The 12260-nt window shown below is 39.6% G+C and overlaps 1 protein-coding gene across 1 annotated transcript; it reads left to right on the plus strand.

Annotated features, from left to right (window-relative positions):
• Positions 1 to 3415: 3415 nt before the first annotated feature.
• On the plus strand, positions 3416 to 4592 carry LOC104414163 (putative pectinesterase/pectinesterase inhibitor 45). Its single transcript, XM_010025190.3, has 2 exons — positions 3416 to 3676; positions 4071 to 4592. Exons 1-2 carry the CDS (start codon positions 3540 to 3542, stop codon positions 4429 to 4431), a joined length of 498 nt encoding a protein of 165 aa, XP_010023492.3. The 5' UTR covers positions 3416 to 3539; the 3' UTR covers positions 4432 to 4592.
• Positions 4593 to 12260: the final 7668 nt, after the last annotated feature.

A 12260-nucleotide genomic window follows, 5' to 3' on the forward strand; every position in this document is an offset into this window, starting at 1 on the left:
CTTTGAAATTTTATACTTTTGATCTTCTCTTATGTCCAGCAGATCAATTCCTTGTCAAGTTAGTCCGAATTTCAAAATGACTGCTATTTTCAACTGGGTCATTATCATCTGCCTCTGCCAAGGGAAATTTCTGTTTTATCGGTCTGTCGAGGGACCCTTTTGTCTTGAATTTCACCATTGGTGATCTTTTTTATTTGAATGAATTGTTCTAGATTTGCTCAGTAGAAGGGGGGTGGGGGAAATAAGTTTTAACATGAGGACAGGTATTGTCCATGTTCGTCTTCTTGTTTTATTAGAAAGTCAAGTAAAAATAAAAAGATACGCATAAAATATCATGTAAAATTAATCGTTAGAATTTATTATAAAAAATATTTAAGTAATTATTTGGTCACCAATGTGATATTTAAGTGATCGTTTGAAAGGTTTAGTGTTAAAGTGAACGTCATATGAAAATTATAATATTTAAAATATTCTTTTAGTTTCATTTTTCGAGCTATCTAAGCTCACCCACTCTGGTGTTTCGCAAGCCAAGGAAATTAGCATTCCATGAGCCAAATGAGGGCCTCGGCACCCTCCCCAGGATCCTAGGTTTCAAGCTTTGGCTCAAATCTAGGCAAGGGCCATGATGGCCTCACCCATACCAAGCGAGAGAGTCACAACACTTGCTAGCCAACAAGTGTGGCTTCTGGCCCTTGCTTGTGGCTGTCGAGGTCTCCAACCCACAATTGAGAGAAAAAGAAAAGAAAAGAAAAGAAGCAAATAAAAAATTCAGAAAGTTAAAAAAAAATAAAAATTTGTCAATACTAACGTCGATTGAGTCGCGTAGGATAACTAGCCTCTATATTAGTAATTGTTGATTAAAACTAACTGGATAGATTATATTATCAAAAACACAATTGGTACAATGGAAAATTTTGAAACTGAATTAGCACTTATCTAATATATTTAGAAATTTTTTGGTATTTTTTAAAGAAACATCATGCTACTCAATTTATTATGCTTTTGCTTCATGGATTCAAAGTGCGCTAAATTTTAAAAATGGAGAATTGGGTTAGATACTCATTTTTCACTTAGTTTTAGAGAGTTTTAGAAACGAGTTAAAATGAGATTAAACATCAAAGCCTGACTCTATAAGGGTTATTATGGATTTACAGCAGACCATAATTAACCCATTTAAAATAACAGCTTGAGTCCAAAAATCTCCCTACAAATTGGGTAACTTATCCTCCTCTCCTCCTTTCGGAAATTCTATGTTCAGAATTTTATCCATCGTTGCCTTGTAAGGCTCGCTTATTTTCATGAATGAATGCAATATCTATTTTTGATAAAAAAAAATAAAAAATAAAAAATAATAACAGCTTGAGTCCAAAATGTCACAATGTGAAATCCAACTCTGGCATGGCCTGCGAAGCTCGATGTGAGAGACACAACTCGCCAATGTTGCTCGTCCCTCAGGGACAGCCATCGACCCCGTTGCTCATCGCGCAAGCACCGTCGCCTTCCCTCATTGGTTGGTGTTCATTACATGTACTCATTTTCTTTCTTAATGTTACCAATTTTGATGAGTTTGGGCGTTTCTAGGCTTCATTCGTTTCGCGAAAAAATGATGTATTTTAAAAATGTTTTTAGAAAAGTCATTTTGCAAAAAAATATATAATTATTTTTTTGTGTTCGGTTAAAACTTGAAAATGAAGTGAAAAATATTTTTACTATTCGTAAGGAAAATATTTTTCTCCATACACTCTATTTCAATAATTTCATTATTATTTCATTTTTAAATTATTTATTTCTTTGTTTTCCTCTTCTTCTTCGGTCGATTGCTGGCCATAGCACTGGCCAACAATTAGCCACAAGCAAGCTAGAGGCTTGAGGCTTGCTAATCTGATGAGGCCTGAGGTCATCGAGCTTAGAGCTAGGCTCATACTTGCTACCTTGCCACATTAGCGAGCTAGAGGCTCTCGCTTGCCGATGGAGCGAACTCGACCTCGTTAGCCTCAAGCCTTGCCAAATTGGCAAGCCTAAGCTCACTTTTGACCGGTCCTTGACCGACGGTCGATGATAGGCCAAAGAAGAATAGCCAAAAAAAGAAAAGAAAAGAAAAAGAAAAAGAATAAATAGATTTGACTTTTTTTTTAAAAAGAAAAACAAGTAGAAAAATAAAGAATTAGGGGCTAATAAGGATGTGAGATAAGAGAGAGTGAGTGGGGAAAATGTTTTTCCTTATTTGAAAAGTGAAAAACATTTTCTTCTATTTTAGAATACTTTTTTTCCTTCATGAAAAATGTTTTCCCCAATTAATTTATTTTCCATGAAATGAACGCCGAAATATTTTTAAAAAGTTTTCTTAGAAATTATTTTCTGGAAAATGAACGAAGTCAAACCTTTAAATATTTTTGCACTTTTTTCGGACATGGTCTTTTCTACTAAATTTAGATCAAATTTGTAGCTCCAAGAGTAATAATGTGAAGATTTGTAACCTGAACCTGACCCCTAACCCATTTACGCAGGTGTTCTTTTTTTGTCAGTACCGTGATCACCTACATCTCCGCATTGCTCATGTGACATGCAAAGTCTTGACCCACGTTTCAGTCTGAGCACCTGAGCTCTCTTACCGACTTCCTGAGTTGGTCATGGAGTTGCCGATTCTTCAGTGCAACAGTTTTTGGAGAAAATTGCTAAAAATTGGAGCTCGGGCTGGGTCTAATATAGGTTTGGTTCGGATTGGCTTTTAGTCGGGTACAGGTTGTTAAAATTGTATTAAATAGAAATGGCTAAATATGGATTAAATGGTTAAATTTGAATCAAATCTTTTTTGACCTATTCATTCGTTTGACGGGGTCTACTAACTTAAACACTCACGAGGGCCTATTTTATTGGATGATTTATTTCCATGACCCACCTTAACTTTCCTTTTATAGAAAAAGGTCTTTGAATCTATTTGACCGTTTTCTATTCTCTCTCGACCTATTTGGATTAGGGAGGGGCTCTTTGACTCATTTAACCACCTCTACATATTGATTTGGACTATTTTTCACATTCACACACATGCCATTGCCTTCTCGCGTTGCTATATTGAGATTGGAGCAACTATCGGATCCTCTCTATCGATGACGCAAATGACCCTACTCCTGCACCATTATGATGTTATCACACTTGCACGAAAAGGGTCGTATATAAATCCGTTTCTCAAACAATAAATCAATTTAATAGGGTATTGTAATTATTTTTGTCTCGAAAAATAACTAACAAGAATTCGAGCTTTTGTGTCATTAGGAGGTTGGTGAAACCAGCGCACTAAAAGCCTTTCCCTAAAACAATGCTCAACCTCAGAAATCAAAGGTACAATGAAAGCCGCTGTCATGGAAGAAACGATCGAAATGGCCAACAATAAACAAACCGAAAACGGCCAATTTCCCAACCGCTTAACGAGCCTCCCTTCCTTTATAAAGACCCAACATCCCCACCCCCACAACGAGATCTTCCCTGTTCAAGACCCTGCAGAAGAAAAAAGAAAGGGGTCATCAAGAATTCAATCAAACATGGCTTCCGCCCGCAGCTCCGCCCTGGTGGCCCTGATCGCTGCCGCGACCACCCTCTTGCTGGCCCACCACGCCAGTGCGGGCCGAGTCTTGTTAGGCGATCTCTGCAAAAACACCGACTATCCGGCCCTCTGCAGGTAAAAAGACAGGCGATGTAGGAGATTTCACGTGGTTTGAAAAGGGGAAAATTGGCATGCGGATTGTGTTTCTTGGATTTGATGTTTGTGTCCCGCTGATGTGATATAGCCCAAAGTCGAACATCCGATCGCCTTGATAAACGTTCTCGCATGGCTTGTAACCTTTTCAAATTTCAGAGTTAAAATCGCCTCAATCACAAATCTTCTGGCCACAATGTGTACATTCGAAAATTTCCAGATCAGCGAGATGCATCGATTCATGATTGCGAAGAGGCCAAGTTAGATAGAATCAATTACCCATAGAATTTCTTACCATTGCCCCAAATTGACAAAGTTTACAACCATAATGAAAGCAAGAAAATAACGTCTTATTTCAATCTTATATGAATTGTAGCTCAATGGTGAAGAGCAAGGTGAATGCAGAGAAGGCGACGCAGAGCGCAATCAACTACCTCATCGTCCAGATGAGGCAGGCGAAGGTGACAGTCTCCACGGCCAAGGCGGACAAGTCGCTACTGGAAGTGTGCACCGAGATGTACGATGACGCCTTGGCAGACCTCACGACCAGCCTCCAGAACCTCAAGTCCGGTGACAAGCCCAGCCTGCAGACCAACCTCTCCGCCGTCATCTCCAACCTAGAGACCTGCAAGGACACGTTCATCGACGCCAGCGCCAAACTCCCCTTCGAGAAGTTGATCGAGCACCTGCAGCAGATGACCAGCAACTCCTTGGCCTTGGCCAATGCGCTTCACTAAATCATATGATCATAACATGAAGAAGAATAAAGGATTGTCGTCGCGAATTTACTTGGTGTTTTAGAGTTGTGTTGTGGGGATCAATTGAGGGAGAGGGAAGCCATGTTTTGGGATGTGAAACGAGAAGAGTTACTCATCGAGTTTCATGCATTCCCTAGTTTAAAAACTTATGCATCTTTGATAATTGATGCCAATAAAATTTAAGATCAAGAGTATTGATCTAACTTGACGCTTTTCTGGTGCTCAAGTAAGCTCTTTCTTTTCACTTAAATGCCCGGACCCGCAGATATGCGGAAGAGGAATATAAGCTAGAAGCAGATGATTATTCCTTGTCACCGGCAATGATCAACCTAGACATAACAAGCAACAAAATCTGGAAAGGGGTCGCCTAAATGGCGTAAGGCATGAACCCAATGCCCTAGCTTCAGTTGCACAAGCTTTTAAGATAGGATACACAGAGAAATTCTTTGGTGATAAGTTTCTCCGGGCTGCTTCGCTGTTTTGTGCACCGTTTACCAAATGGGTTTCCCAGAAACTGCGTAATAGGGACGGTCGGGCCATCAGAAAACCGAAACACGGCGTGCTCCCGGAGGACTTTCAGGAGGTTAACATCATGCCAGTGCTTTCGACCTTTGTCCATATATCTAGTGGTGCAGCAAAGGAACTTGAGCACAAGCATCACCTCCTCCCACCTTTGGTAACTCTATATGCTGATTCTAAACAAAAAAATCACCATCGTCAGACTAGTTCCAACACCCACTGTTACATAGCCGTCACCACAGCGCTCGAGTACATTGTGGAAGGATTGCAAAAGACATTCGAAAGTTCCCGACAACTGTCTCGATCGATGCAGTTGCAGACTTTCTTGACCAGCTCATGATCAAGCCATGGTCCATAAAAAGTTGCGCAAGAAAGGCCAAATCCAGTCCAGTTTCGGGGCTAGAACTCGATCTTAGTATATCCCCTCTCAAAACACGTTCGATCCACTTCTGAAAAGGATATCATCGCTAGTTTTAATAGCTTTTTCCTAATGCTACAACGGTTCCTCTTATGACATGTCACCTTAATAAGTTATTTTCTAAGATAATATTTATACTCAATCAATGGCGCCCGTCAATATTATTTCTTCCGATTCATCACCTTAGTAAGTTGTTTTGAAGAAGTCAGACATCGGCCAAGTCATGTCCCGTGTAGAGTCTAGTTCCGATTCCAAGTAATCTTGTGCAAAGTGAGTCTCACTTGACATTTACATATCAAATAATAAAAAATAAAATGAGTCGGCTTGGGTCTTACATGTGACAACCGACGAGTGATTTTAGTACATCTCGTGTGCCTTGCAGTCTACCAAGAGAAACTATAGAAGCAATCTCGGAGAACCATCTCGATATTTCAAATATTTTTCTTCAATATCGAAATTACTTTTGGTAAAGATATATTTTATATAAGTTGTTCCTTTTCTTTTCCATGAAATTATGGTTGTCCATCTTAATTGCAGCGGAGATGGCTTGTGTTAATAAAAAGTTATACAACCTTTGTAGGAAAAATGCAATAGTAATTATTTATCTTTTTAATTGGTTGTTTATGAGAGAAAGGAATGAAAAGAATGCGCACGACCTACATGGCTCTTTCATGTACTTAGAGATAAGAGACAATAGAGTAAATGTCACCGGTGGTGCCAGTACTTTGCTGAAAAAAACAGAACAGCCCATCTATTTTTCTTTTTGTTCCAAAAGCGTCCCTCTATTTATATAAAATATTCTTTGTTTAATCCTTACGTTATACTTTTTCTCGGGCGAAGACAGCTTGAAGTCTGCCATAACTCGAAGACGCCGACACTTAAGTGCCATAACTTTCAAACGGTACACTTAAGTGCCACTTTTTTTTTCGAGTGGGACACTTAAGTGCCACCTCCGGCGACCCTTGCCGGAAATCCTACGTGGCAATTTTTTATTATTATTTTTTGCTACGTAAAACAGGAGCTCCAAATCAGCATAAAAAATAATAAAAAAATAATAAAAATTTAAAAATGTAAGAATTTTAATTTTAAAAATTTTAAAAAAATTAAAAAAAATTAAAAAAATTTTAATTTTAAGAAATTTAAAAAATTTAAAAAATAAGAAAATTTAAAAAATTTTAATTTTAAAAAAATAAGAAAATTTAAAAAAATTAAAAAAAGGGGGGTCGAAGGGGGCGGCTGAGGGCTGAGCCCTCGCCGCCGCCGTCGCCGCCGTCGCCGGGAAGGGCCGGCGATGGAGGGGGAGGGTCGGGAGGGGGAGGGTCGGCCGGGTCACGGCCCCCGGCGGCCGACGGCGAGGGCTCGCAGCCCTCACCGGATCGCGGCGAGGGCCGCGACCTCGCCCGGATCTCGGCGAGGGCTCGCGGGCCCTCGCCGCCGGTCGCCTCCCCCGCCGCCGCCGGGAAGGGCCGGCGACGGAGTGGGAGGGTCGGCGGGTCGCCGGCCCCAGGCGGGTCGCCGGGCCCTGGCGAGGCCGGCGAGGCCGGCCGACAGCGGCGAGGGCCCGCGAGCCTCGCCCCGATCTCGGCGAGGGCTCGCGGGCCCTCGCCGCCGGTCCTCCCCTCCCCGCCGCCGGGAAGGGCCGGCGACGGAGTGGGGAGGGTCGGCCGGGTCGCCGGGCCTGGCCGGGGGGCGAGGCCGGCCGGCGGGCGGCGAGGGCCCGCGAGCCCTCGCCCATCTAGGCGAGGGTCGCGGCCCGCCGCGATCCGGCGAGGGCTGCGAGCCCTCGTCGTCGGCCGGCCGAGGGCCGACGACCCGGCCGACCCTCCCCCTCCGTCGCCGGCCCTTCCCCGGCGACGACGGGGGGCGGGCGGCGGCGAGGGCTCGGCCCTCGGCCCGCCCTTCGACCCCCCCTTTATTTTTTTCTTAATTTTTTAAAAATTTTAAAATTTTCTTAATTTTTAAATTTTTCTTAATTTTTTTTAAATTTTTAAATTTTTTTTTTTAATTTTTTGAATACTTTATAATTTAATTAATTTTTATATTATTAATTACACGTAGACACGAAACGGCGTCGTTTTGCGTTTTCTCCGCCACGTCGCATGCAAAACGACGCCATTTTGGACTAAACTCGCCGGAAAATTGCCACGTCAGCCATTTGGCCGGATTTTCGCCGGAGTGGCACTTAAGTGTCCCATTTTGCTCGATGATGGCACTTAAGTGTACCATTTTAAAGTTATGGCACTTAAGTGTCGGCGTCTGAGGATTATGCCAAGCTTACAGGGTGTCCTCACCTCCTTTTTCTCGTGTCGAATTGAGTGGCGGATTGATGACGTGGACATCATAGTACAAATGTTCTGCCATGGTTTGCTCGAAAATTTTACATGACACCACAAAGATGCCTAAATCCTGATCCTAACCCGCTCACACCCAAACCCTCTTCATCACCAGAGCCGAATGCCCTTCTTGCCTCATACCGCCTCCCTAAGGATTAGTACAGATCCAAAGTAGAATTGGGAACCCGAAAATCGAACATGTGGGAACTAGCCTAGTTTTAAGATATGCATGATAAATTTCAAATTTTAAAAATTGAAAAACTTATTCTAATGGATAAGTTCAAGTTTTGAGGATCTAGAATAAGTGTTGTGTTTTCTTTATTTTATGTTTTCATGCTATCTTGAGACATTCCATGGTGTCTAATAATGTATGTATAATTTGAAACTATTAGTATGGACTTCCATTTCCGGCGATATACATGACTAAAATTTGTACTTTATTTAATATTTTATAATATTCGTATATAAAAATATGAGTTGTGATAATTAAATTATAGTAAATGGTGATTATTAGAAGTGATGATTCACTGCAATCGTCAAATTAAGAATATAAGTAGGATTTATATAACCTTTAGAGCTCACTTTGAAATCCGTGACAATATAGGTTTCAAGTTCATGATTATGTAAGGTAGGTTCCAAATTCTAAAAATTAGAAAACCTATTATAATGAGTAGATTTCAGGTTTCGGGTGAAATTTGAAACTACTCATTCCTAACCTCTTCAATGTTAACCCTTGTACTTGTTGCCGCTTGAATCTAAAGGCTAGAGTGCGAGCTCGAGTGTCCGTGGATGACTCTCGTCGATAATTTTTTTCGAAAAAAAGTCCACATTAACAATTTAACGGCACTAAGTCCAGGTCAACAAATTTCATTGGTGGAATGATTGAAGGACAATCGGTGGCACTTTCTAAATTAAGGTTTTGATCTTTTTATATGAATTACTTAATAGCGATATGGACCTGAGCAGGTCCTTAAAAGGCTCATGGAGGAAATATGCGAGAGAATTGCTCTAGGGTGAGAGACCCCGCGTTGTCCTTCTATTCCCTCTTTATCGGGAAGACAAAGATAGACATGAAATTATGGAGTCTCATGGTGGTGAATGTAGACACTACGTCGGGACTTCTATTCTAGTTACTACCGGGTAGGCAGGTATAATAGCCTCCCGAGCCTAGAGTGAGTGAGGGTGGGTTATGTTGGAGAAATCTTCTTGGAGCATTTTGAAGCTGACAAAACATTTCCATCAGTCTAGTCTGAAGATTTGCAGACTCTACTATTCAAAGTCTGAAGACCCTGGATTGCCAGACTCAAGACTCAAAGTCTATCCGCATTGACAGTTTCTAGACCGTCGAAGAAGGGTTATCTAGAACTGAGTATTTCATTAAGGATTTGACCTTATCGACTGGAGAAGATCTCTTGGCTGGATATGACATAACGGAATCTTTTATTTGATCATGATTGATTCAGAGATTGAGAATCCGATGATTGGCGAAGTATACTTGGAAGGTTCTACTTATGGAAATCGAGATCCTGATTATATGGGCGAGCATGATTGATGGGTTATCGAGCTCGATTGATTCCGTCCAACGGGTAGATTGGAGGAATTCCTTTGGTAAGTGCCAACGGGTATGATGGCATAAATGAGTATAAAAGGAAGACGTTCCAATTATTCGAGTGTGTGCACGATAGAAGAATTTCAAAATCTGAAGCTCTTTGTTCTTAGTCAATTCATTTGTTAAGCGAAATCTTGTACGCAAAAGAGAGTCTATTTCTTTGAGAGACCTTGAGGAAGTGTGGTAGAGTTTCTATACTATGGAATCAAGGGAGAGCTTTGCTGTAACAACTCTTTTGTTCATAGTGAAATCCAGCCAGTGGGCTGTTAGTGCAGAAGAGTGGACGTAGGCTTGGAATAAGCCGAACCACTATAAACGTGTTCAATTTTCTCTTCCCTACTCTCTGCTTTACTTTGATCATAATTCATTTTGTTAACCAAAGAAAAACTTCATTTCTATTGTCTGCTTAGTATTGCTCTTTTATCTCGAGATATTATTTTTACACCTATTCACCACCCCCTCTAGGTGCTTATACTAGCTATCTCAGGTTAAATGTCCACATCCGGGTTGGCATGCCTTACGGTACTGTCCTCAATCACAGGTTGACTTAGTTCCCCTGATTGAGGACAGTGCAATAGATATATTATATTGACAAAATAAAGATGAATAAAAAGAGTTTAAAAGTTTTCTCCTCCCTACCAGAATCACTCCAATCTATTCTAATGCCTTTGGCATCGAACGGGCGTGGAAGCATTCAAAAGTTTTGTACGAAGCTACTTTGGAAAAAGATAAATGCTTCAAATCATTTCCTTCCCATGAAAAAAAGATAAAATAATCGATAATAAACAAAAATTTGGGAGCAAAAATATTGACTTTTAAAATTAAGATTAAATTGCAAAAAAAGAAAAAGAAAATTAAAGGATCTTACTTGTCCTTACTGATTTAGGTGAATTTATTTGTGCTCTTCATTATACATTTTCAAGCGATTTTTTTGGGGGGTTGCAGCAAAAAAATATATAAATATCAATTGAACCTGATTTTTACATGACCTTTGTTCGATTTAGATTTAACACCCACGTTTTTCGTGGGAAAATATTATTGCAAATTACGACCTTTGAGGCGCTGAGCGGGACCCAAAAGGTGATGAGATTTGCTTGCCTGGTTAGATAAGTGTCCTCTCCCAAGAAGCACGTGTATCTTCACCTTTTCCAAAAATCAATTTCCCCCCTTCCTTTTCTTGCCTAAAGTTTATGATGCCGACGATATGGAGATAATGACACAAATCATCTTCGAATTTTAATGTGATATGTAACATGATTCCTAATTTTTTTAATTTATTAATATAATTCTTAAACTTTAATCAAATATGTAATGTTATCTCTAAATTTTGAATTTATTTAATGTGATTCCTAAATTTTTATTACTTATTCAATCTAATCCCTAGATTCTATGAAGATATTTAATATTATCCTTTCATTAATTTAAGTTTAGTAACAACTTCGGATACTTTTACATAGTTTATAAACTATATTAAATATATACAAAAAGTTCAAGGAATTGAAAGTTCATAAGACAGTTATATATTAGGCCAAAATTTGATAAACACATTAAATAAATTAAAATTTGATAAATCATATTATATATTACCTTAAAGTTCATGAATTATTTATATCAATTTTTTTCAAATAATAATAATATTCATTGTAAGCCTCGCTTTCTAGCTCGCGAATCGATGTGAAAGTTCTTAAGATTTGTATTCGATACCTTTCGTTGTCCTTACATTTCTGTTTTGTCTGCCTTTTGGCCTTTTTCCTCACAAGATGTTGTTGTTTATTGGTATTGTTAAATTAAAGATTTTATATATTTAGTAATATAAAGTGAAAATGAACGGGCGGAATAGATCCAGGCCGACCTCCTCCTCCTTTTTTTTTTTTTGGTCGGCGACCTCCTTCTAGGATAGCGGAAATGAAGTAATTTATCCTATTTTCAACACTAGATCCTTCTTCTTCTTTTATTTATTTATTTAATTTTTTTTAAATATTAGGCAAAAGAAAATATAAAAGAAAAAGGGGTTCCTCGTGAAGTGGGAGAGTTTAACGTGAAGGATCCATCTCTTCTTGGATCCATCAAAGATTTGCGATCTTTTATCAAATTGAACGTTCTTTGAATGGATACGGGAGGTTGAGTAAATTGTTTTAAAATATTTTCATCAGAACAATCATTTATATCACTTAAATAATTAATTAATAATTTTTTTCATTATCAACAAAGATATTTTTCGTTGTTTTTTTAATATAAAAATCGTTTATAAAAAAATATTTTTCAAATAATTTATTTTCCACTAAATAAAATAAGCAAGAGTTACTAAGCATTACCGCTCTTAACATAGTTTATAAAAATTTAGAGTGAAGCAAAAAAAAAAAAAATGCTTATCTTATGAATTTGTCCAGTTCAACATTGTCAACTAAGTGAAATAGCTTTCTGGAAACCATCCCCGATTAGTATTTTGGGAAGCTGCCCCTTGAGGTGTGACTTATAATGGCTCAACGCAAACAAACGCATTTTTTTTTTTGTTCCAAAAACGAAAAAACAAAACTTTTGTTCATAAACAGAACAAAAGAATACAACCATGCACGCCCTAAGGATACAATCCCATGTCCTTAGGTAGAAGCATCCGGATTCCCTCCTTGACCATTTTGGTCGCATCTCGATTCGACGTTGGGGGCAGAGGGCGATCGTGATGGGAACTCCTGTAGCCCTTTACTTTATGTCGATTGAGGCTCCTAAACCCCACGTGAGGAATCAAGAAAAGCTTTCGTCCCCTGGCGCTGGGTAAAGGCCGGACCGAGTTGCGTGAGAGAATTCTCGAGCTCGGCTCTCGAAAGTGGGACCGATGTAGCATTTTCCTTCCACTCCTGGTCCCCACACATGAAACAGGGGCAATTGCACTATTTTCGGGGCCAGGTTGGCGTTGTTTGTTTTCACTTTC

The sequence above is a fragment of the Eucalyptus grandis genome, chromosome 8, assembly GCF_016545825.1.
Source record: "Eucalyptus grandis isolate ANBG69807.140 chromosome 8, ASM1654582v1, whole genome shotgun sequence".
NCBI classification, from domain to species: domain Eukaryota; kingdom Viridiplantae; phylum Streptophyta; class Magnoliopsida; order Myrtales; family Myrtaceae; genus Eucalyptus; species Eucalyptus grandis.